Source organism: Oncorhynchus nerka, unplaced genomic scaffold (assembly GCF_034236695.1).
Source record: "Oncorhynchus nerka isolate Pitt River unplaced genomic scaffold, Oner_Uvic_2.0 unplaced_scaffold_25___fragment_4___debris, whole genome shotgun sequence".
Taxonomy (NCBI): domain Eukaryota; kingdom Metazoa; phylum Chordata; class Actinopteri; order Salmoniformes; family Salmonidae; genus Oncorhynchus; species Oncorhynchus nerka.
The window spans coordinates 162,763-189,879 of record NW_027040322.1 but is presented as its reverse complement, the minus strand read 5'-3'; the positions used below and the strand labels follow the sequence as shown (position 1 = coordinate 189,879).

The following is a 27,117-nucleotide window of genomic DNA, read 5'->3' as shown; positions in this document are numbered from 1 at the left end:
GGTGCCGTGCGGGCCAGGTGGTGCCGTGCGGGCCAGGTGGTGCCGTGAGGGCCAGGTGGTGCCGTGAGGGCCAGGTGGTGCCGTGAGGGCCAGGTGGTGCCGTGAGGGCCAGGTGGTGCCGTGAGGGCCAGGTGGTGCCGTGGGGGCCAGGTGGTGCCGTGAGGGCCAGGTAGTGCCGTGAGGGCCAGGTAGTGCCGTGAGGGCCAGGTAGTGCCGTGAGGGCCAGGTAGTGCCGTGAGGGCCAGGTAGTGCCGTGGCCTTTGGCACTATTATTGGGCTGACTACAACCCATCCTGGTGTGTGTGTGTGTGTGTGTGTGTTTCCTAGGTCATCATGCAGACAGACCACAGAAACAGTTGGCCATAAATGCGTGTGTGTGTGTGTGGGGGGGGGGGGGGGGAGTAATTACTGATTTCAGAGAGGGAGAGAGGTGAGACTGATGTCTGTGTTGAAATGGTTTTGGCATCCTTTGGTGAGAAAATTGTCTTTTTTTCTTTTTTAAATTCTGGCTTTGGCTGTGGGTGTTCAAATATGTTGCTGGAGCCCATTCCAAATCTATCCCGGTGGTTGAACAGACAAACAGTACTTATGTTTGATCACCCACGCCATGTTTTTGAGAGGAAAATACTTATAATGATAGGACTGCTCTTTGCAAACTGGAAACCATTTATCCGGAGGCTGCATTCATTGTAGCTGGGGATTTTAACAAAGCTAATCTGAAAACAAGACTCCCTAAATTTTATCAGCATATCGATTGCGCAACCAGGGGTGGTAAAACCTTGGATCATTGTTACTCCAACTTCCGCGACGCATATAAGGCCCTGCCCCGCCCCCCTTTCGGAAAAGCTGACCACGACTCCATTTTGCTGATCCCTGCCTACAGGCAGAAACTAAAACAAGAGGCTCCCACGCTGAGGTCTGTCCAACGCTGGTCAGACCAAGCTGACTCCACACTCCAAGACTGCTTCCATCACGTGGACTGGGACATGTTTCGTATTGCGTCAGATGGAAATATTGACGAATACGCTGATTCGGTGTGCGAGTTCATTAGAACGTGCGTCGAAGATGTCGTTCCCATAGCAACAATAAAAACATTCCCAAACCAGAAACCGTGGATTGATGGCAGCATTCGCGTGAAACTGAAAGCGCGAACCACTGCTTTTAATCAGGGCAAGGTGTCTGGTAACATGTCCGAATATAAACAATGCAGCTATTCCCTCCGCAAGGCTATTAAACAAGCTAAGCGTCAGTACAGAGACAAAGTGGAATCTCAATTCAATGGCTCAGACACAAGAGGCATGTGGCAGGGTCTACAGTCAATCACGGACTACAAGAAGAAACCCAGCCCAGTCACGGACCAGGATGTCTTGCTCCCAGGCAGACAAAATAACTTTTTTGCCCGCTTTGAGGACAATACAGTGCCACTGACACGGCCTGCAACGAAAACATGCGGTCTCTCCTTCACTGCAGCCGAGGTGAGTAAGACATTTAAACGTGTTAACCCTCGCAAGGCTGCAGGCCCAGACGGCATCCCCAGCCGCGCCTCAGAGCATGCGCAGACCAGCTGGCCGGTGTGTTTACGGACATATTCAATCAATCCCTATACCAGTCTGCTGTTCCCACATGCTTCAAGAGGGCCACCATTGTTCCTGTTCCCAAGAAAGCTAAGGTAACTGAGCTAAACGACTACCGCCCCGTAGCACTCACTTCCGTCATCATGAAGTGCTTTGAGAGACTAGTCAAGGACCATATCACCTCCACCCTACCTGACACCCTAGACCCACTCCAATTTGCTTACCGCCCAAATAGGTCCACAGACGATGCAATCTCAACCACACTGCCCTAACCCACCTGGACAAGAGGAATACCTATGTGAGAATGCTGTTCATCGACTACAGCTCGGCATTCAACACCATAGTACCCTCCAAGCTCGTCATCAAGCTCGAGACCCTGGGTCTCGACCCCGCCCTGTGCAACTGGGTACTGGACTTCCTGACGGGCCGCCCCAGGTGGTGAGGGTAGGCAACAACATCTCCTCCCCGCTGATCCTCAACACGGGGCCCCACAAGGGTGCGTTCTGAGCCCTCTCCTGTACTCCCTGTTCACCCACGACTGCGTGGCCACGCACGCCTCCAACTCAATCATCAAGTTTGCGGACGACACAACAGTGGTAGGCTTGATTACCAACAACGACGAGACGGCCTACAGGGAGGAGGTGAGGGCCCTCGGAGTGTGGTGTCAGGAAAATAACCTCACACTCAACGTCAACAAAACTAAGGAGATGATTGTGGACTTCAGGAAACAGCAGAGGGAACACCCCCCTATCCACATCGATGGATCAGTAGTGGAGAGGATAGCAAGTTTTAAGTTCCTCGGCATACACATCACAGACAAACTGAATTGGTCTACTCACACTGACAGCGTCGTGAAGAAGGCGCAGCAGCGCCTCTTCAACCTCAGGAGGCTGAAGAAATTCGGCTTGTCACCAAAAGCACTCACAAACTTCTACAGATGCACAATCGAGAGCATCCTGGCGGGCTGTATCACCGCCTGGTACGGCAACTGCTCCGCCCTTAACCGTAAGGCTCTCCAGAGGGTAGTGAGGTCTGCACAACGCATCACCGGGGGCAAACTACCTGCCCTCCAGGACACCTACACCACCCGATGTTACAGGAAGGCCATAAAGATCATCAAGGACATCAACCACCCGAACCACTGCCTGTTCACCCCGCTATCATCCAGAAGGCGAGGTCAGTACAGGTGCATCAAAGCTGGGACCGAGAGACTGAAAACAGCTTCTATCTCAAGGCCATCAGACTGTTAAACAGCCACCACTAACATTGAGTGGCTGCTGCCAACACACTGTCATTGACACTGACCCAACTCCAGCCACTTTAATAATGGGAATTGATGGGAAATGATGTAAATATATCACTAGCCACTTTAAACAATGCTACCTTATATAATGTTACTTACCCTACATTATTCATCTCATATGCATACGTATATACTGTACTCTACATCATCGACTGCATCCTTATGTAATACATGTATCACTAGCCACTTTAACTATGCCACTTTGTTTACTTTGTCTACATACTCATCTCATATGTATATACTGTACTCGATACCATCTACTGTATGCTGCTCTGTACCATCACTCATTCATATATCCTTATGTACATATTCCTTATCCCCTTACACTGTGTATAAGACAGTAGTTTTGGAATTGTTAGTTAGATTACTTGTTGGTTATCACTGCATTGTCGGAACTAGAAGCACAAGCATTTCGCTACACTCGCATTAACATCTGCTAACCATGTGTATGTGACAAATAAAATTTGATTTGATTTGATGCCTGCACCAAGCACTGTTGTTGAGAATTGAAAAACAGAAGTTTGGGTGTTTTGTACCAGCATTTCAGAATGCATTGCAGTCACAACAAAGGGAGCAATAATCTCATCCCATCCTTATCACAATGCTGTTTCACTTATGATTATTGGCTGTTCCAGCAAGTGGACTCCTCCTTGAAGATGGTTTCAGTCCCACCCCCAGCCATTGGTCACATAGAGACACCACCTGATTGTCTCTGGCCTCAGGTACTTATACAGTAGCTTGGACGTGTCACTAAGCTTCCTGCCTCTGTAATGTGGGCTTCAGATATCTAATTCATACCCTCCCTTCCTCTCACCTTAAGTGCCACTCCAGCCTTGAGAGGGCAGCGCAATATGAATGGCAGAACTTTGGGGCTCCCCCAGTTTGTGTGGCATTAAAACATCTCAGCCCTGCCACTTCTGCCAGTTCCCTACTCCTCTGTCCCACTTACTGTCATCCGCACCACTAAAGAGCTTTAACTAAAGGCCCAAAAGTGGAGACTGTCGGCTAGCTCCTTTTTATCCATAATTACAACGGGCTGGGAAGGAAGCCCGACTGGGCTGAGAGAGGGATGCAGGGATAAGTCACTCCGCTGGCTCCGGCTGGGGAATAACGCAGGATAAATCACCCATGGGACTTGTCCTCCACCCTGGGTTCATTCAGGGGCCCTATTACTGCTCTTCCTCTTCCCTCCAATTACCCTGTCCCACCAACACCGGAATTTATTTGTGTGTCTCCCCACCATAAAATGATAACTTTGTGTAATAATCTTTGCTCGTTGTGGTCCAGCCCAAGGTTAATGGCAGCCTGTGTGACTTTGAGGCAGCTGAAGGACGCTGTATTCTGCTGCTCCGATGCTCTGCTCCTCTCCTCCCTGCCTGTAAAAAGTGAATAGGGTAGTGCCTGGAGTTATTGTCCAGTGCAACCAGATTAATGGACCCCACGGTGTCGTGAGACTCAGCCTTATTAGAATGACGGGTGTTATTAACCACATCAAACCTCTTGATTGTCACTGCTTTACCACCTAAGTCAAATATCTATAAAATCGATTTCCATAATGGTCAATTCAAATAGGCCTAAGTCAAGTCAATAGAAGTTCCAACGTCCTGCACACAGCTTGCTTGCAAATATTAGGCCTACGTTTTCTATTGTAATGCCAACTCTTTAGTCTGCTGACCTTGAAGATGATAGCAAGATAACTTCATGGCTGTTAGACAAACTGCAATCTATTAAACAGGAAGCTTTGGGTCCCCAACACCTCTCAACCATTGTCCAATGAAATTGCCATTGATAAAATGCAATTGTGTTTGTTGTCTGTAAGTGTTTGCCTGCCCATACCATAACCGCACTGCCACCATGGGGCTATCTGTTCACAACGTTGACATCAGCACACCACTTGCCCACACAACGCCATACATGCTGTCTGCCATCTGCCCGGTACAGTTGAAACCGGGATTCATCTGTAAAGAGCACTCTTCTCCAGCGTGCCAGTGGCCATCGAAGGTGAAGATTTGCTCACTGAAGTCGGTCACAATACCAAACTGCAGTCAGGTCAACACCCTGGTGAGGACGTGAGCACGCAGATGAGCTTCCATGAGACGGTTTCCGACCGTTTGTGCAGTAATTCTTCGGTTGTGCAAACCCACAGTTTCATCAGCTGTTCGGATGGCTGTCTCAGACAATCCCGCAGGTGAAGAAGGTGGATGTGGAGTTCCTGGTCTGGCGTGGTTACACGTGGTCTGCAGGTTGTGAGGCCGGTTAGATGTACTGCCAAATTCTCTCAAACGACAATGGAGGCAGCTTATGATAGAGAAATTAACATCTCAATTAACATCTCTGGCAACAGATCTGGTGGACATTCCTGCAGTTAGCATTTCAATTGCACGCTCCCTCAAAACTTGAGACATCTATGGCATTGTGTTGTGTGACAAAACTGCACGTTTTAGAGTGGCTTTAGCACAATTGTCCCCAGCACAAGGTGCACCTGTGTCATGATCATCCTGTTTAATCAGCTTCTTGATATGCCACATCTGTCAGGTGGATATATATATATATATATATATATATATATATAGTTGTAACTCATTTGTGCACAAAATTGTAGAGAAATAAGCTTTTTGCGTATCTCAAATTTCTGGGATCTTTTATTTCAGCTCATGAACCGTGGGACTAACGCTTTACATGTTGCGTTTATATTTTTGTTCAGTGTAAATAAAAAGGAAATAGTAACACAATCAAATTACAGTGATAATAACATGCTAATTTCACAGATAGTGACCCCTGCCTGCTCTGGTGTTCCACACGTTACTTATCATATGTCGTGAAGGGTGCAAACTAGATTTGATCTGTTTTCCTCTATTGGACCTTTCTTTCTGCCGTCTAAGACTTGGTGCTCTCTGTAACTCCTCTGAATCTGATTCAAGTTCTGAAGGAGTGTTTAATCGCTGCTTTTAAGGGGAAATCAAGACAAAAATCGCAGTGGGTGTGTGAAGTTAATATATCTTAATAAGTGATGTCTGCATTTAAGGTTGCGTTCACTGTCATATTAAAGACGGAACCTTTTTGTGTGAGGGGTGCTTTGAACTGCTGAGGGTTAGGACGACTGGTGAAAGATGAGGGGGAGGAGGCGCTCCTCTGTCTGTGTTCTCACTAGAACCTTGTCCACACTGCTCTCCCCTCTCTCGCTCTCCTTCCCTCACTCTCTCTCCTCCCGCCTTTTTCTCTCTCCGCTCTTCCTGTCTCCTTTCCACAGATCCACATCATTGACTTTGATGATGAGAATAACATCATTAGTAAGAGCGTCCTGCAGCACCAGGCAGGGGAGATATGGCACATCAGCGCCAGTCCTGCAGATAAAGCCGTGCTGACGACCTGCTACAACAAAAGTGAGGCTCCCGCCCACGCTCTCCTTGCATCTCTCTCTTTTTCTCCTTCTCTCTCTGTCTGTCTGCCTCTCTCGCTCTTTATCTCTAATTTTTTTAGTCTCTTGTTCCTGTCTTTATGTTACTAGTCTCTCTCTCACAACTAGGGGCCAGTGTTTTTCCTGCTCAAGTCGTGTGTTCAGGAAAATCTCATGACCCCATAAGGTAGAGCAACTGCATTCTGTCTTGAAATGAAAGGATGTTACTTAAGGTAACCATCTAGGCAAGGCGGTGAGAACCCTGCTAGCCAGCCATGTGTACCCCTGACCATGGCCAAGATATGACACACAAGCCCAGACTCGCACCATGCTCCCACCCTGCCATTTCACGCGAGCAATTATGCTAAAGTAACACGTCCCATTTCTCTCACACTCCTTCTGCCAACAGTTGCCTCGAGACAATTACAAATCTAAACAAACATGAAGAGACGATTTGGATGAGAAAGAGTGGAGAAAAAAAAGTAATTACATTTCTGAGTTTATTAGATGGATGCCTTTGGCCTTGGTGGGGTTAGTGACCGTTGGAATCAGCTCTGGGTGTAGGCTACTGTAGTTGTGAAGAGAGAAACCGGGAGAGAGGCATTGAAAACAAGGCCACAGCACTCTCACTCTCCTCTCTTTGTGTCAGCCCTATTGTGGCGGAGGGCTGTGATAGATAGACATTATGTCAGAGTGCAGCTCAAAAGAGAAATGTAATTACCATGACATCCAATCTAACGGAGTAGCCCGAGTCAAAAACAAGTGAAGATCATATGCCCTCACTTTACCCACTATTGTTTTCTCTACAGGTGCTGCTGAGGCCAATTCCTTCCTATTCACTGTCTGATCTGGGGAGATGGGCTGTCTCTCTTGTGATGGTGTTGTGGTGGGGATAGTGTTGTGGTTTGGTGGAGGTGTGAACGGGGCATAGCTTTACATGTGTAGACAGCCATGACAGAGTGAGAGACTGGGAGAGCAGGGAGGCGTAGAGGCCAGGGTAGGCCTTTAGGGGCAGCTGAAACCAGAGGGAGAGGCCCACAGTTAGTTACTCTCTCGCTATGTCTCTCATTCTGTTTCTCTCTCTTTCTTTATATCTCCTCTCTCTCTTGCTCTATTGCTCTCTTTCACAATCTTCATCCCTCTCTCTGCCTCTCTTCTCAGCTGGGCCCTACACTCTTCAGCTCACATGATGACAGCTGCTGCTGGAATGGGTTAGACCTCAGAGACCAGACCATCCCACTGTAGACACACATGCATGTCAGACATGGAATTTATTTTTATGAATAATGTTTCTGTCACTTGACATGCTCGATCTATCTACTCACGGTCAGCTCGCTGTACATTTCAAGACACTCAAGAAATGGATTTGATTTCAAGCCAGCACCTACAGGGATCTAGCTGTACCAGGTTTATGAGAACTCCAAAACAGGTCCCTAAGTAGGTCCTATAGATCTGGTCCAGCTGGAACCCTGCATGTGCTGTCTTTCATTCACACCCATGTGTCTGAGTGAGTTCCCAGTTCCCACACCTTGTTCAGGTCTGTAACTCTGCCTGTTTCTCCTGTCCCCTCCAGCCAGTGAGAGTCGCGTGGTGACGTGTGGGGCTGTTTGGAGGATGCCCCCAGAGTGGGAGTCAGGCAGCCATGAATCCCCAGACGATCCCCACAACTCCCACAACCCCCAGAACCTGGAACTCCTCTGTCACCTTGACAACAGCTCCCACGGCAACGCCTCCTGGTAGGTTTCACTCAGACCGTAACCTACAGCTACAATACTGTATACAACAAAACATAACACAGTCATATCAATTCAACCCTGAAACTATAGGGTTTCCACGACTTCCTGTTTTGATCCTTTTCTCTGCTCTTTTCCCCCTTGTTCTCTGTTCCTCTATCTCATCTGCTTTCCTTCTCCCCCTCTATCTATCTATCTATCTATCTATCTATCTATCTATCTATCTATCTATCTATCTATCTCTCTCTCTCTCTCTCTCTCTCTCTCTCTCTCTCTCTCTCTCTCTCTCTCTCTCTCTCTCTCTCTCTCTCTCTCTCTCTCTCTCTCTCTCTCTCTCTCTCTCTCTCTCTCTCTCTCTCTCTCTCTCTCTCTCTCTCTCTCACCGTTTGACTCCATCTCCTTAGTGTGGTTGTGGCAAATATTCTCATAGCGCTAGAACTGTCCAGTCGAGGTGATAATTATAGAATGGTTGTATAAAACATTTGCCTGATATTGCAAGAACGTTCCTAGAACATATTTAATCTGTTCTTTAAAGATTCCCAGAATGTTTCATTAGGTTGTGGGGACAAGGGATATGTTCCCAAAACACAAAAACTGTCCGGTTGTGCTGACATTTACGTAAAGTTTGTATCAGGGTGCCCCAAACGTTGCTTTGATGTTGCAAGAATGTTGACAGAACAGCCTTTCTGAATTCTTTAAAGTTTCCCAGAACATGTAATTAGGTTGTGGGAACAGTGTAGGTACATGGGTTCCCAAAACACAAAATATGCTTAGTTGTGATGACATTCATACAATGTTTAAGTTGGGTTGCACAGGACATTACCTTCATCACATATGTTGAAAGTCTTATAAAATGTGATTTTATTGAGATGGTGCTTCCTTTAAATAACTTGAACATTTGAATTGTTGTGTATTCATATGCTTCTCAGAACCTTCAAACTAAGAACCTTCAAACTCAATAAGAAAACAATTTGACGTTTCCTCAATTTCAAAATCACATTTCATAATAAAACGTTTAATACGTGAGGAAGAAAAGTGCACAGCATATAAAGAGGATGGGTGAAGTTATGGTGAATAACACCGTTACCCAGAGAAATACTGGTTAGACATGTTTAAGAAGGCTTAACTTCTTATGGCTGCAGGGGCAGCATTGAGTCGCTTGGATGAAAGGTGCCCAGAGTAAATGGCCTGCTCCTCAGTCCCAGTTGCTAATTTATGCATATTATTATTACTATTGGATAGAAAACACTCTAAAACTCTTTGAATGATGTCTGTGAGTATAACAGAACTCATATGGCAGGCAAAACCTGAGAAGAAATCCAAACAGGAAGTGGGAAATCTGAGGTTGGTCGATTTTCAACCCAGCCTCTATTGAATACACAGTGGGATATTGGTTATGTTGCACTTCCTAAGGCTTCCACTAGATGTCAACCGTCTTTAGAAACTTGAATGAGACTTCTACTGTGATGTGGAGCTGGATGAGAGCTGTTTAAGTCAGTGGTCTGGCAGAGAGCCAGGTCCTGGTCAAGTGCATTTCACATGATAGCGACCTGCGTTCCATGGCTTTTCTACAGACATAGGAATTCTCCGGTTGGAACGTTATTGAAGATTTATGATAACAGCATCCTAAAGATTGATTCTATACTTAGTTTGACAAGTTTCTTCGACCTGTAATATAACTTTTTGAAGTTTTCGTTTGGCTGGACCTGCACGAGCGTTTGGATTTGTGTACTAAGCACGCTAACAAAAGTAGCTACTTGGACATAAATAATGGATATTATCGAACAAAACAAACATTTATTGTGGAACTAGGATTCCTGGGAGTGCATTCGGATGAAGATCATCAAAGGTAAGGGAATATTTATAATGATATTTCTGATTTCTGTTGAACATGGCGGATACATTTTTTTTTCTGAGCGCCGTCTCAGATTATTTCATGATTTGCTTTTTCCGTAAAGTTTTTTTGAAATCTGACACAGCGGTTGAATTAAGGAGAGGTATATCTATATTTTTATGTCCAACAATTGTATTTAGCGACATTTATAATGAGTATTTCTGTAAAATGATGTGGCTCTCTGCAATATCACCAGATGTTTTTGGAACTAGTGAACGTAACGCGCCAATGTATACTGAGATTAACTTTATCAAACAAAACATACATGTATTGTGTAACATGAAGTCCTATTTGTGTCATCTGATGAAGATCATCAAAGGTTAATGATTAATTCTATCTCTATTTGGGCTTTTTGTGACTCCTCTCTTTGGCTGGAAAAATGGCTGAATTTTTCTGTGAGTTGGTGGTGACCTAACATAATGTGGTGCTTTCGCTGTAAAGCCTATTTGAAATCAGACACTGTGGTGGGATTAACAACAAGATGACCTTTAAAACGGTATAAGATACATGTATGTTTTGAGGAATATTAATTATGAGATTTCTGTTGTTTTGAATTTGGCGCCCTACACTTTCACTGGCTGTTGTCCTATCGATCCCGTTAACGGGATTTGCAGCCCTAAGAAGTTTTTAACATTGTTGATTGACCATACTGCGATGCTATACTGAAAAATAAAATGTGTAAGAGAGTTTCCCTGGTGGAAAAAAGACCTGGCTTGTCAACCATACATTGCAGGTTCAAACCCCACATGTGCAGATTGTCACCATATGAAGTATTAAAAATGTTTTTATTTGTATGATTAAATGCTTATGAATTAAATTGTTATTACGCGTCTCTAGATCACCTACAATCATGTTTGGAAAGGGTTACTTTCTAAATGTAATCCGTTACAGTTACTAGTTACCTTTCCAAAATTGTAATATGTAACAACTTTTTGATTACCCAAACTCACTAACGTAATCTGATTACATTTCATTACTTTTAGATTACTTTCCCCTATGTACAGTATTTTCTTTAGGAATGTAGTGAAGTAAAAGTTGTCAAAAATAAAATTGTTAAGTACAGATACCAAAAGAAACAAGTAAAATTACTTTCAAGTGCTACTTAAGTACTTTACACTGCTCAATTGAGATCATTTCCACACTGCCACATAGGCTGCATGATATGGGCAAATAATCTAGGACTTATTTTTATACAAACTGGCAGCCTCATTAAATAGTACCAGCAAAACACCAACAAAGAGGTGACTCCGGGATGCTGGCCTTCTAGGCAGAGTTCCACTGTCTAGTGTCTGTTCTTTTGCCCATCTTAATCTTTTCTTTTTATTGGCCAGTCTGAGTTTTGGCTTTTTCTTTGCAACTCTGCCTAGGCTAGCATCCGGAGTCTCCTCTTCACTGTTGAAGTTGAGACATGTGTTTTGCGGGTACTATTTAATGAAGCTGCCAGTTGAGGACTTGTGAGGCGTCTGTTTCTCAAACTAAACACTCTAATGTACTTGTCCTCTTGCTCAGTTGAGCACCGAATGGTTGAGGGACAGCTATTGTGGAAATGTGGGGGGGATCTTGGAGGGTTCGGGTTTCACAAGATTGTGATCATGAAAAAAGAAACTATGACATATATTTCATATCACTATCATGCACACGCACCCTCACACATAAGGATGGCTCTGTTGCGGAAAGACTGATACATGTTTGATAGTGTCTTGATGCTGTATTGTTTGTCCTTCATGTTCTAATACTTCTAATAATGTTATCCCTTCCTTGTGTTTTTAAAAATAAATAAGTATTAAAAACAATAATAATAATATATATATTTTTTAAACACAACGTACCATTGGAACACAGGAGTGATGGTTGCTGATAATGGGCCTGTGTACGCCTATGTAGATATTCCATAAAACATCTGCCGTTACTAACTACAATAGTCATTTACAACATTAACAATGTTTTCACTATTTCTGAATCATTTTGTTATTTAATGGACAAGAAAATGTGCTTTTCTTTCAAAAACAAGGACATTTCTTAGTGACCCCAAACTTTTGAACGGTAGCGTACATACACTACCGGTCAAAAGGTTTAGAACACCTACACATTCAAGGGTTTTTATTTATTTGTACTATTTTCTACATTGTAGAATTTACATTTACATTTACATTTAAGTCATTTATAGAATAATAGTGAATATATCAAAACTATGAAATAACACATATGGAATCACTTAGTAACCAAAAAAGTGTTAAACAAATGAAATAGATGTGTTATTTTTCAAATAGCCACCCTTTGCCTTGATGACAATTTTGCACACTCTTGGCATTCTCTCAACCAGCTTCATGAGATAGTCACGAATCCCACGATCCATCATACATATTTGGTGTGTCATCATTGTGGTCTCTGACGTGTGAAACAAACTTCAACTTGCACCTTTTTTTCAATGCTGAATTTGAATGTTATTGAGAAAATAGAGGATTGTCAAATTCTTTGGCGCAAACGTCCTCTCTGAATTTAAAACTAATCCTCAAAGTAATAATCTAGTTTTTCAAAATGATCTGTAATCTAATTCCAATATTGCTGGTATTACAGTTAACGTTTTTTGTAATCTCTTACATGTAATCCGCTACTCCCCAACCCTGCCTACAATACAATCATCAAATGAGAATTGCCATTCAATATGGAAAGAAACATAATGGGGATGTATTCCAGTCTGATTTCTTAAGCTTTCATTTGCATGCTTAGAGTGTTGTGGTAAAATTTGGTCTTTTACTGTATATAACATTTTATAAATGTTCTTGTACTGTTCTGAGGACCTCAAAGACGAGGTAAAATGTATATTGTGTGAACATCAATGGAATATTATGTTAAACCTAAAACAAATATGCTCTGAACGTCATAAAAACAGACTTATTTCAGTCTTACAACATTAAGGAAATGTCCTGTGCAGCCTAACCTAAACCTTGTATGAATGTCATCACAATTGAGCGTGTTTTGGGAACATATCTCTTGTCACGTCCCCACAATGTTACCACAACCTAATGAAACATTCTGGAAACCTTTAAAGGACAGACAAAATGTACTCTGGGAACATTCTTGTAACATCAGGTAAAGGTTGTTTGCACCCTAAAAGAAACTTTGTAGAATCATCCACACAAATGGACAGTTTTTATGTTTTGGTAACATATCTTTTGGGATGTCCCTACAATGTTCACACAACTTAATGAAACAATCTGGGAACCTTTTAAAGAACAGATGAAATGTTTTATAGGAACGTTCTTGCAACATCAGGCAAATGTTTTATACAAACATTCTATGATCATCTCCACGAATGGAGAGTTCTTTCACATAACCTATTTTGGATGGCTGGGAAAACATTACATTACCTGGAAACCTAAAGAGAACTTTTAGGAAACCTAAAGAGGACTCCTAATGTGAGATACAACTCTAGCTAGATCATTAATGGGAATCTTAGCTAATGTTCTGGGAATGTTCCCCGTTAGCTTGGTATGCTGTGCAAAGTATTGACTGACCTACATATCCCAAGGCTCAGCCACTGCTCACAACTTTTCTTATAGCTGCATACACTACATTCACCATCATTTAATGTACAGGAAAATAAAATCAATGCTTAGCCCATTTTTTACTTCGGTAGCTGCCTCATCCCTTTGGAAAAAAATTATGCATTTTAGCATTTCAAATGACATGTTTCCATTTTGAGTCTTCCCTGAGCAGTATTTTCTTATTTTAGAGAGGTCCATTTACCGTGTGTGTGTGTGTGTGGGTGGGTGTGTGTGTGTGTAATAGCCTTCTGTTGATGAAGATCCAAGGGTGGGTGAGGTGTGACTGAGGAGGAGATTGATGATTCTGGTGTCTGACATCCTCAGTGCTGCAACATTCTGAATGGCATGTTTCTGTATCTGTTTCTATATCTGTGTATGTGTTCTGTTTGCTATGTGAGCCTTGTATCCTTTGCTTTGTTGTATTGGCTCTGAGAAATGGATGGCTTTGGTTTGGTACCCACCTCGTCCATCTCTTTCAGGCTGCAGCCCCCGCTCGCTCTGACTACACTGGCAGGAGTACAGCAATCAGCAGGTGTGTGTGTGTGTGTGTGTGCGCGCGTGTGTGTGTGTGTGTGTGTGTGTGTGTGTGTGTGTGTGTGTGTGAGAAGCCTTGTTTGAGCGAGAGTGTGTCAGTCTGCTAGTGTGTGATAGAAGGAGTATGTGAGAGTCTGTCTGTCTGTACGTCCTTTATGCCTGTCCCACCATCCTCCACCACGTCTCTTATATTCAGCCACCATATCCCTCCTTAGTCTGGGTGGACAAACATTTTGGCTAGTGTCATGTTGTGAAGCGTGCCTGGATTGAAGAAACAAACAAAGCTTTAAAATATATATAAATATATTTCTCTCCCCTGCTTTGGGGAGCCAAGCACCTCATTTCGACTTGGAGCAGCACCAGGCTCAGGAATCGATTCCCTTGGAGCGATTAGGACCAATCAGGGCCTGGGTGAGCACCTTGAGGAATCATGAAGCTCAACAGACACACTGTTTTATTGTCTACACTGTGGGGTGACAGGAGGGGGGGGTAAAGTTTGTTTTGTTGTATGTCTATGAGTGTGGAGCCTATGTGGACAGGGGTGTGTGTGTCTATGAGTGTGGAGCCTATGTGGACGGTGTGTGTATGCCTGTGTGTTGTTGGAGGGGGGGGGGGGATTTATCACAGAGTGTGATTTGCACTCCAAGGGACTGTTAGCAATCAATGTTAGCCCAATGGGAGCCCAGACAGCCAGATAGTCATGCAGGCCAGTCAATACTGTCAGTAATGTCAATACTGTCAGTAATGTGAGCGGCCGTGGCGACCCGTCTTCAATTGTACACTAACACGGCATGGCTAATTTAAAAAAAAATCCTACACATACACATTTTACGTTGTTCCCTCTCATCCCCTTTTTCTTAGTTCCTTTGTCTCTCTCGGCCTTACCTTGGACTTATAGCTTTATGCTACTGATCCCTCACTGTAACTCTGTAGCCAAGACGAACTGATTTCTCTGTGTGTCTCTATTCCCCAAAGCAGACCAGTCTAATACCATGAGCAGTGTGTGCATCTATTGCTATCGAATTAAACTCATCTGAATGCAAAGCAGACAAGGAAACAATCTCATGAGAATGAAGAAGGCAGGCATCTTGTCCTATACTGTCTGAGCTATAAACTCCCTTCCCCAGCAGTCCTCCATGTATTTACATATTCCCTCCCTACCAGGATGCCATGCCGCTCATGTTCAAATGCACATAGCTTATATTCTTTAATAAGAGACCCTCACTGGCGTCATAAAGGATCTCTCTGTCTCGCTCTCTCTCTCTCTCTCTCTAAAAATTAAATGTATATTTAAGGGGCTTTTTTGACATGGGAAACATATGTTTACATCGCCAAAGCAAGTGAAATGGATAATAAACAATACAAAATTAACAGTAAACATTACACTCACAAAAGTTCCAAAATAATAAAGACATAATACGGTCATACATTTGGCAGGAGGTTAGGAAGTGCAGCTCAGTTTCAACCTCATTTTGTGGGCAGTGTGCACAGAGTCTGTACATAGTCAAATGTTTCCTTTATTGTGGGTCAGTCACAGTGGTCAGGTTTTCTGCCACTGTGTGCTGTCTGTTTAGTGCCAAAAATCATTCTAGTTTGCTCTGTTTTTTTTTTGTAAAATCTTTCCAATGTGCCAAGGAATTATCTTTTTGTTTTCTCATGAATTGTTTGGGTCTAATTGTGTTGCTGTCCTGGGGCTCTGTGGGGTCCGTTTGTGAACAGAGCCCCAGGACCAGCTTGCTTAGGTTCATTTCTCTGTAGGTGATGGCTGTGTTATGGAAGGTTTGGGAATTTCTTGCTTTTAGGTAGTTGTAGAATTTAACAGCTCTTTTCTGGATTTTGATCATTAGCAGGCATAATTCAGCTCTTCGTGTAATTTTTGGTGTTTTATGTTGTACACAGGATATGCAGTCTCAATTTGGTGTTTGTCCCATTTTGTGAATTCTTGGTTGGTGAGCAGACCCCAGACCTCACAACCATAAAGGCCAATGGGTTCTATAACTGATTCTAGTGTTTTAGCCAGATCCTAATTGTTATGTCAAATTTTATGTTCCTTTTGATGGCATAGAAGGCTCTTCTTACCTTGTCTCTCAGATCGTTCACAGCTTTGTGGAAGTTACCTGTGGCGCTGATGTTTAGACCGTGGTATGTATAGTTTTTTGTGTGCTCTAGGACAATGGTGTCTAGTTGGAATGTGTATTTGTGGTCCTTGCAACTGGACCTTTTTTGGAACAAGATCTAGGTGCTGCTGTAGGCCGTCCTTGGTTGGGGACAGAAGCGCCAGTTTTAACTACACACTTGTTGTTTGTGTACATGGATTTTATAATGTCGTATGTTTGCCCCCAACACCACTTTCCATCAATTTGTAAAGCAGACCCTCATGCCAAATTAAGTTGAAAGCTTTTTTTAAAAATCAACAAAGCATGAGAAGATTTTGCCTTTGTTTTGGTTTGTTTGTCAATTAGGGTGTACAGGGTGAATACACGGTCTGTCGTATGCAAATTTGGTAAAAACCCAATTTGACATTTGCTGAGGAAATGTACGAGTCTGCTGTTAATGATAATGCAGAGGATTTTCCCAAGGTTGCTGTTGACGCATATGCCCTGCTAGTTATTGAGGTCAAATTTGTCTCCACTTTTGTGGATTGGATCAGTCCTTGGTTCCAAATATTTTGGAAGATGCAAGAGCTGAGGATGATGTTAAGGAGATTAAGTGTAGGCAATTGTTACGTCTGGTAAGACAAGGGGTGGGGGTGTGTGTCTTTTTGTCAATAACATCTGGTGTGCAATGTCCAATATAAAAGAAGTCTCGAGGTATTGCTTGCCTGAGGTAGAGTACCTTATGATAAGCCTTAGACCACACTATCTACCAAGAGAGTTCTCATCTGTATTATTTGTAGCCGTTTATTTACCACCACAGACCGATACTGACACTAAGACTGCTAAAACAAACTCTATAAGACCATAAGCAAACAAGAAAATGCTCACCCAGAAGCAGTGCTCCTACTGCCAGGGACTTTAATACAGGCAAACCTAAATAAAAAAAAATACCAGCATGTCATATGTGCAACCAGTGGGATAAAAAACTCTAGACCACCTTTGCTACACACACAGAGATGCATACAAACCTCTCCCCTGCCCTTAATTTGGAAAATCTGACCATAGTTCTATCCTGATTGCTGCTTACCAGCAAAAACTAAAGCAGGAGGTACCAGTGTCTAGCTCAATACGGAAGTGGTCAGATGACGCAGATGCTATGCTAGAGGACTGTTTTGCAAGCACAGACTGGAATATGTTCCGGGATTCATCCAATGCCATTGAGGAGTATATCACCTCAGTCATTGGCTTCATCAAGAAGCACATCGACGACGTCGTCCCCACATTGACGATACGTACATTTGAAGTCCGAAGTTCATATACACCTTAGCCAAATACATTTAAACTCAGTTTTTCACAATTCCTGACATTTAATCCAAGTAAAAATTCCCTGTCTTCGGTAAGTTAGGATCACCATTTTATTTTATGAATGTGAAATGTCAGAATAATAGTAGAGAGAATGATTTATTTAAGCTTTTATTTCTTTCATCACATTCCAAGTGGGTCAGAGGTTTACATACACTCAATTAGTATTTGGTAGCATTGCCTTTAAATTGTTTAACTTGGATAAAATGTTTTGTGTAGCCTTCCACAAGCTTTCCTCAATAAGTTGGGTGGATTTTGGCCCATTCCTCCTGACAGAGGAGGAATGGAAGACCCATTTGCGGCCAAGCTATGACTTCATGAACATCTTGAGATGTTGCTTCAATATATCCACATAATTGTCCTTCCTCATGAAGCCATCTATTTTGTGAAGTGCACCAGTCCCTCCTGCAGCCAAGCACTCCCACAACATGATGCTGCCACCCCCGTGCTTCACGGTTGGGATGGTGTTCTTCGGCTTGCAAGCTTCCCCCTTTTTCCTCCAAACATAACGATGGTCATTATGGCCAAACAGTTATTTTTTTGTTTCATCAGACCAGAGGACATTTCTTCAAAAAAGTATGATCTTTGTCACCATGTGCAGTTGCAAACCGTAGTCTGGCTTTTTTATGGCGGTTTTGGAGCAGTGGTTTCTTCCTTGCTGATCGGCCTTTCAGGCTATGTCGATATAGGACTCGTTTTACTGTGGATATCGATACTTTTGTACCTGTTTCCTTCAGCATCTTCACAAGGTCCTTTGCTGTTGTTCTGGGATTGATTTACACTTTTTGCACCAAAGTATGTTCATATCCATGAGACAGAATGCATCTCCTTCCTGAGCGGTGTGATGGCTGCGTGGTCCCATGATGTTTATCAGATGAACGTGGTACCTTCAGGCGTTTGGAAATTGCTCCCAAGGATGAACCAGACTTGTGGAGGTCTACAATTTTAGGTAGAGATTGAAATACATCCACAGGTACACCTCCAATTGACTCAAATAATGTCAATTAGCCTATCAGACGCTTCTAACGCCTTTACATAATTTTCTGGAATTTTCCAAGCTGTTTAAAGGCACAATCAACTTAGTGTATGTAAACTTCTGACCCACTGGAATTGTGATACAGTCAATTATAAGTGAAATAATCTGTCTGTAATCAATTTTTGGAAAAATGACTTGTCATGCACAAAGTAGATGTCCTTACCTACTTGCCAAAACTATAGTTTGTTAACAAGAAATTTGTGGATTGTTTGAAAAACGAGTTTTAATGTCTCCAACCTAAGTGTATGTCAATTTCTGACATCAACTGTACATATCCCAACCAGAAGCCATGGATTACAGGCAACATCCGCATCGAGCTAAAGCTATAGCTGCCGCATTCAAGGAGCGGGACACTAATCTGGATGCCTATAAGAAATCTGCCTCAGATATGCCCTCAGACGAACCATCAAGCAAGCAAAGCGTCAATACAGATTAAGATTGAATCCTACTACACCGGCTCTGACGCTCGTCGGATGTGGCAGGGCTTGAAAACTATTACGGACTACAAAGGGAAACCCAGATGCGAGCTCCTCGGTGACGCGAGCCTACTAGACGAGCTGAATGCCTTTTATGCTCATTTATGCAAGCAACACAGAATCATGTACAAGCTGTTCTGGATGACTGTGTGATAACGCTCTCGCTATCCGATGTGAGCAAGACCTTTAAACAGGTCAACATTCACAAAGCCGCGTGGCCAGATGGATTACCAGGATGTGTACTCAATGCATGCGCAGACCAACTGTCAAGTGTCCTCACTGACATTTTCAACTTCTCCCTGACTGAGTCTGTAGTACCGACATGTTTCAAGCAGACCACTATAGTCCCTGTGCCCAAGAAAGCGAAGGTAATCTCCCTAAATGATTACCACCCGGTGGCACTCACGTTGGTAGCCATGAAGTGCGTTGAAAGGCTGGCCATGGCTCACATTATCAGCATCCTCCCAGATATCCTCGACCCACTCCAATTCGCATATCGCCCGAACAGATCCACAGATGACACAATCTTAATCGCACTCTACGCTGCCCTTTCCCACATGGACAAAATTAACACTTATGTGAGAATCCTATTCATTGACTACAGCTCAGTGTTCAACACCATAGTGCCCATGAAGCTCATCACTAAGCTGAGGACCCTGGGACTAAACACCTCCCTCTGCACCTGGATCCTGGACTTGCTTACGGGCTGCCACCAGGTGGTAACTTTAGGCAACATCACATCTACCACTCTGATCCTCAACACTGGGGCCCCTCAGGGGTGTGTGCTTAGTCCCCTCCTGTACTCCGTGTTCACCCACGACTGCGTGGCCAAGCATGACTCCAACACAATCATTAAGTTTGCTGACACAACCGGCATGATCACGACAACGATGGGACCGTCTATAGGGAGGAGGTCAGAGAACTGGCAGTGTGATGCCAGGATAACAACCTCTCCCTCAATGTGAGCAAGACAAAGGAGCTGATTGTGGACTACAGGAATAGTTGGGCCGACTCGGCCCCTATTAACATCAACAGGGCTGTTGGAGCGGGTTGAGTTTCAAGGTCCTCGGTGTCCACATCACCAATGATCTATCGTGGTCCAAACACGACAAAACCTTTTCCCCCTCAAGAGTCTGAAAAGACTTGGCATGGTTCCCCAGATCCTCAAAAAGTTCAACAGCTGCACCATCGAGAACATCCTGACCGGTTGCATCACTGCTTGGTATGACAACTGCTCGGCATCTGACCGTAGGACGCTACAGAGGGTAGTGCATACGGCCCAGTATATCACTGGGGCCAAGCTTCCTGCAATCCAGGTCCTATATAATAAGCTGTGTCAAAGGAAAACCCATAAAATTGTCACCCAAGTCATAGACTGTTTTTTTTGCTACAGAACGGCAAGCGATGCCAGAGCGCCACGTCTAGGTCCAAAGGGGCTTCTTAACAGCTTCTACCCCCAAGCCATAAGACTCCTGAACATCTCGTCAAATTACCTGTTTCCTGTACCCCCACACACTGACTCGGTACCGGTACCCCCTGTATATAGCCTCGTTATTGTGTTACTTTTTATTATTTTTTTTACTTTTGTTTATTTCGTAAATATAATATTTAACTGCATTTTGGGTTAAGGGCTTGTAAGTAAGCCTTTCACAGTAAGGTCTACACTTGACAAATTTTGACAACTAAAGTTTGATTTGATAAATGTGTGGTCTGTTTATTTATTGATATATATACAGTGGGGCAAAAAAAGTATTTAGTCAGCCACCGATTGTGCAAGTTCTCCCACTTAAAAGATGAGAGAGGCCTGTAATTGTCCTCATAGGTACACTTCAACTATGACAGACAAAATGAGAAAAAAAAATCCAGAAAATCACATTGTAGGATTTTTAATGAATTTATTTGCAAATTATAGTGGAAAATAAGTATTTGGTCAATAACAAAAGTTTATCTCAATACTTTGTTATATACCCTTTGTTGGCAATGACAGAGGTCAAACGTTTTCTGTAAGTCTTCACAAGGTTTTCACACACTGTTTCTGGTATTTTGGCCCATTCCTCCATGCAGATCTCCTCTAGAGCAGTGATGTTTTGGTGCTGTTGCTGGGCAACACAGACTTTCAACTCCCTCCAAAGATTTTCTATGGGGTTGAAATCTGGAGACTGGCTAGGCCACTCCAGGACCTTGAAATGCTTCTTACGAAGCCACTCCTTCGTTGCCCGGGCGGTGTGTTTGGGATCATTGTCATGCTGAAAGACCCAGCCACGTTTCATCTTCAATGCCCTTGCTGATAGAAGGAGGTTTTCACTCAAAATCTCACGATACGTGGCCCCATTCATTCTTTCCTTTACACGGATCAGTCATCCTGGTCCCTTTGCAGAAAAACAGCCCCAAAGCATGATGTTTCCACCCCCATGCTTCACAGTAGGTATGGTGTTCTTTGGATGCAACTCAGCATGTGTTTTGTAGTGTGTTTTGTTACTTTGGTCCCAGCTCTCTGCAGGCCATTCACTAGGTCCCCCCTTGTGGTTCTGGGATTTTTGCTCACCGTTCTTGTGATCATTTTGACCCCACGGGGTGAGATCTTGCGTGTAGCCCCAGATCGAGGGAGATTATCAGTGGTCTTGTGTATGTCTTCCATTTCCCAATAATTGCTCCCACAGTTGATTTCTTCAAACCAAGCTGCTTACCTATTGCAGATTCAGGCTTCCCAGCCTGGTGCAGGTCTACAATTTTGTTTCTGGTGTCCTTTGACAGCTCTTTGGTCTTGGCCATAGTGGAGTTTGGAGTGTGCCTTTTTGAGGTTGTGGACAGGTGTCTTTTATACAGGTAACGAGTGGAGGACAGAGGAGCCTCTTAAAGAATAAGTTACAGGTCTGTGAGAGCCAGAAATCTTGCTTGTTTGTAGGTGACCAAATACTTAATTTCCACCATAATTTGCAAATAAATAAATAAAAAATCCTACAATGTGATTTTCTGGAATTCTTTTTCTCATTTTGTCTGTCATAGTTGAAGTGTACCTATGATTAAAATTACAGGCCTCTCTCAAATGTTTAAGTGGGAGAACTTGCACAATTGGTGGCTGACTAAATACTTTTTTGCCCCACTGTGTATATTTATATATATATATATATATATATATATATATATATATATATATATATATATATATTTTAAATTTCTCCCCAATTTCATGGTATCCAATTTGTAATTAGTGTCTTGTCTCATCGCTGCAACTCCCGTATGGACTCAGGAGAGTGGTAGGTCGAGAGCCGAGCATCCTCCGAAACACGACCCAACCAAGCCACACTGCTTCTTGACACAGTGCCCACTTTACCCGGAAAACAGCCACACCAATGTGTCGGAGGAAACATGGTTCACCTAGTGACCGTGTCGACGTGCATGCGCTCGGCCCGCCACAGGAATCGGTACTGCGCGGTGGGACAAGAAAAACCCTGCCGGCCAAACCCTCCCCTAACCCGGAAGACGCTGGGCCAATTTTGCGCCACCCCATGGGTCTCCTGGTCACAGCCGGATACGACCGAGCCTGGAGCCTTTGAACCAGGATCTCTAGTGGCACAGCTAGCAACTGTAATGCAGTGCCTTAGACCAACCACTGTGCCACTCGAGAGGCCCCTGTCTGTATATTTTATCATTTTTGTATTTTGTCCTGTAGTTTAGTTCATTCTATGTAATTGGAGAATCCAGTGGGTTCTGGGTCTTTAATAGTTGATTCTAAGATGTATATTTGAGCATGTAAATCTTTTTGCTGTTTGTTCTTTGTTATAGAACCAAAAGGATTGGAGAAGTGGTGTATCCATACATCTCTGTTTTGGATAGATAAGTCTTCATGTTGTTGATGTTTGTTTATAGTTTTCCAATTACCCCAGAAGTGGTTAGATTCTATGAATTCTTCAATTACATTTAGCTGATTTCTGATGTACCCTTTATTCTTTTTCTCTCTCTCTCTTCTCTCTCCTTTCTTTCTCTTTTATGATTTAGGCTAATTGATATAATTGTGGGGCTGCTTTCATAAATCTGTGTGGTGAATACATTGACTTCAGATTGGAGATGTTTTTATAGAATAAATGAATGAGTGAGAAGGAGAGGGACAGAAAGCTCCTTGGCTGGTGTGTGTCTGCCTGCCTGCCTGCCTGCGTATTTGTGTCCTAGGCCTGTGACTTCTAACACCTTGCTAGGGCAGTAAAAACTGTCCCCCTCATCCATGGATTTACAACCTCCATAAACTCTTCTACTCTTAGCTCTCTCCTTTTCCCTCTGCCCCTCTCTTCCCCCTATCCCCTCACAAGAGATGGAAGCAAGTTACAGAGTTGGATGAAATCCTGAGAAAGACTAACTTTGTCCCTCCCTCCTCCTCTTCCATCCTTTTATCCCTCCCACACACACAGCACAGTGGAGGCTTTATGTTGTGTTGCTCTGCCCTGATGATTGACTCAGAGGGGTTGGACCAGTCTCATTTATCACCACTAGAACTAAGGACTAATCAGTCTTTAGCAGGTCTATAGCAGGTACATGAAGGGGCTCTTATCTACTGGGTGTGTGTGTGTGTCATATGCAGTAAATACTGCATCATGGTCATTTGACTACAAACTTGTCATATCATGGTCATAAACTTTGGTTACAGTAGTTGCAGGCCAAGGTGTGTGTGTGTGTGTGTGTGTGTGTGTGTGTGTGTGTGTGTGTGTGTGTGTGTGTGTGTGTGTGTGTGTGTGTGTGAGAGAGAGAGTGCTTGTGTGCGCATCATACTGTGGTTGTATATAAGTGTTTGTGTTTTCTCTCACTGAAGTGTGTGTTCATGCATGTGTGTCCTGTGAACTAATCCCCCCCTCCCCTCGCTCGCTCTGTCTCTCTCTGCTGCAGTGTCCTGTGGGAGCCCATGGGAGATGGGAAGCATGTGATCTCTCTGGCTGATAACCACGCTCTGCTCTGGGACCTTACGGAGAGCTCTACCCAGGCCACGGTGAGACACGCACTCACACCGCCATACATCTGCCCATACCATGTGCTCATTATTTGATAACCACCGTATCAGAGTGGTCTTATCTTTCCCTCCCTCTCCTACAACAGAACTGTCCAGGGGTGTGCTCTGCTCCCCTCACCAAGATCACCTGATTCCATACTGAAACACACCCTGTATCTGGGCTAGCTGCAGTGGCTCCGCTAGGTGTTCTTCCTTACTGAAACACACCCTGTATCTGGGCTAGCTGCAGTGGCTCCGCTAGGTGTTCTTCCTTACTGAAACACACCCTGTATCTGGGCTAGCTGCAGTGGCTCCGCTAGGTGTTCTTCCTTACTGAAACACGCCCTGTATCTGGGCTAGCTGCAGTGGCTCCGCTAGGTGTTCTTCCTTACTGAAACACACCCTGTATCTGGGCTTGCTGCAGTGGCTCCGCTAGGTGTTCTTCCTTACTGAAACACACCCTGTATCTGGGCTAGCTGCAGTGGCTCCGCTAGGTGTTCTTCCTTACTGAAACACACCCTGTATCTGGGCTAGCTGCAGTGGCTCCGCTAGGTGTTCTTCCTTACTGAAACACACCCTGTATCTGGGCTAGCTGCAGTGGCTCCGCTAGGTGTTCTTCCTTACTGAAACACACCCTGTATCTGGGCTTGCTGCAGTGGCTCCGCTAGGTGTTCTTCCTTACTGAAACACACCCTGTATTTGGGCTAGCTGCTGTGGCTCCGCTAGGTGTTCTTCCTTACTGATGAAACACACCCTGTATCTGGGCTAGCTGCAGTGGCTCCGCTAGGTGTTCTTCCTTACTGAAACACACCCTGTATCTGGGCTAGCTGCAGTGGCTCCGCTAGGTGTTCTTCCTTACTGAAACACACCCTGTATTTGGGCTAGCTGCAGTGGCTCCGCTAGGTGTTCTTCCTTACTGAAACACACCCTGTATCTGAGCTAGCTGCAGTGGCTCCGCTAGGTGTTCTTCCTTACTGAAACACACCCTGTATCTGGGCTTGCTGCAGTGGCTCCGCTAGGTGTTCTTCCTTACTGAAACACACCCTGTATCTGAGCTAGCTGCAGTGGCTCCGCTAGGTGTTCTTCCTTACTGAAACACACCCTGTATCTGGGCTAGCTGCAGTGGCTCCGCTAGGTGTTCTTCCTTACTGAAACACACCCTGTATCTGGGCTAGCTGCAGTGGCTCCGCTAGGTGTTCTTCCTTACTGAAACACACCCTGTATCTGGGCTAGCTGCAGTGGCTCCGCTAGGTGTTCTTCCTTACTGAAACACGCCCTGTATCTGGGCTAGCTGCAGTGGCTCCGCTAGGTGTTCTTCCTTACTGAAACACACCCTGTATCTGGGCTTGCTGCAGTGGCTCCGCTAGGTGTTCTTCCTTACTGAAACACACCCTGTATCTGGGCTAGCTGCAGTGGCTCCGCTAGGTGTTCTTCCTTACTGAAACACACCCTGTATCTGGGCTAGCTGCAGTGGCTCCGCTAGGTGTTCTTCCTTACTGAAACACACCCTGTATCTGGGCTAGCTGCAGTGGCTCCGCTAGGTGTTCTTCCTTACTGAAACACACCCTGTATCTGGGCTTGCTGCAGTGGCTCCGCTAGGTGTTCTTCCTTACTGAAACACACCCTGTATTTGGGCTAGCTGCTGTGGCTCCGCTAGGTGTTCTTCCTTACTGAAACACACCCTGTATCTGGGCTAGCTGCAGTGGCTCCGCTAGGTGTTCTTCCTTACTGAAACACACCCTGTATCTGGGCTAGCTGCAGTGGCTCCGCTAGGTGTTCTTCCTTACTGAAACACACCCTGTATTTGGGCTAGCTGCAGTGGCTCCGCTAGGTGTTCTTCCTTACTGAAACACACCCTGTATCTGAGCTAGCTGCAGTGGCTCCGCTAGGTGTTCTTCCTTACTGAAACACACCCTGTATCTGGGCTTGCTGCAGTGGCTCCGCTAGGTGTTCTTCCTTACTGAAACACACCCTGTATCTGAGCTAGCTGCAGTGGCTCCGCTAGGTGTTCTTCCTTACTGAAACACACCCTGTATCTGGGCTAGCTGCAGTGGCTCCGCTAGGTGTTCTTCCTTACTGAAACACACCCTGTATCTGGGCTAGCTGCAGTGGCTCCGCCAGGTGTTCTTCCTTACTGAAACACACCCTGTATCTGAGCTAGCTGCAGTGGCTCCGCTAGGTGTTCTTCCTTACTGAAACACACCCTATATGGGTAAACTTCTCTGCTGTTTGGGTCCCGTAGCTACCAGGATGTAGCAGCGTAAAGTGCACCCTTGCACATGCACGGATACAGCACTCTGTTTTGACTGTGTGAGAGCAAACTCTTGCATCGCGCCCATCTCAGTGTCTGCGGTGCTGCTCGTTGCAACGCCATCTCGCTGAGTTGACCTTTTAAGTGCTTCTTGTGTAAAAAGATGTACTGTTTTCCCCACTGCCCTGTCCCAACCCCAATGCAAGCTAGTTTTATTTTGAACTATACCTATTAAAAGGTACATGTCCAAAGTACTATTTGTTGTCACACAGTTGGTCTACTCAGGACTAGTTGGTGGTCATACTGTTTAGTAGAAACTCTCTCCTCTGACAGTGAAGTGCCATCCCCACTACTAATGAAGTGAGGTCTCCACATTGCTATTTACTGTTCTGATTCTCCACTCCACCGCCTTTGTTATTAAAACATCCGTAGTTCTATAGTAGACATGAAGTGTGTGTACTCACTGTACTGTGTAGGCTGGTCAGTTAATGTTCCATTAGCAGATAGCTGCCTGGATGCAGTGGGGAGGTACTTCATGAATAATGGGCTTACGTAATTAGTAGGCCAAATTCATGTTCTCGTACAGAGATCTGCATAGGCCAGCCAGGTTACAGGCCCAACAGGACACAACGCAGGACTTGACGTTTCTCTCTGTGTGTGTGTGTGTGTGTGTGTGTGTGTGTGTGTGTGTGTGTGTGTGTGTCCGTCATAATGCAAACCTGTGAAGAATCATTCGTCAAGAGATTGCAGTCAGACACGTACACGCTCTCTCCTACTCTGTGTGTGCGGAGGAGTCTTAGTGGAAGGCACAGTGTCCCCCTGTGCAGTGCTACTGACGTCAGACTGTGCTGCAGAGCAGTGGAGCTATCAAGTGACACAGCTTGCCCTGGACATGGCAACCATTAAACATGAAGGGAGGGGGGGAGGAGCCTGAC

At 44.4% G+C, this 27,117-nt stretch overlaps 1 protein-coding gene across 1 annotated transcript in view; it reads left to right on the top strand.

The window, feature by feature from the left end:
• LOC115146355 (EARP-interacting protein homolog) overlaps positions 1–27,117 on the top strand; it is a 43,293-nt gene that overhangs the window by 3,107 nt on the left and 13,069 nt on the right. The window contains exons 3-5 of the mRNA XM_029688387.2: positions 6,128–6,260; positions 7,848–8,010; positions 23,832–23,931. Coding sequence (XP_029544247.1) covers positions 6,128–6,260; positions 7,848–8,010; positions 23,832–23,931 — 396 coding nt within the window. The remainder of the gene's footprint in view (positions 1–6,127; positions 6,261–7,847; positions 8,011–23,831; positions 23,932–27,117) is intronic.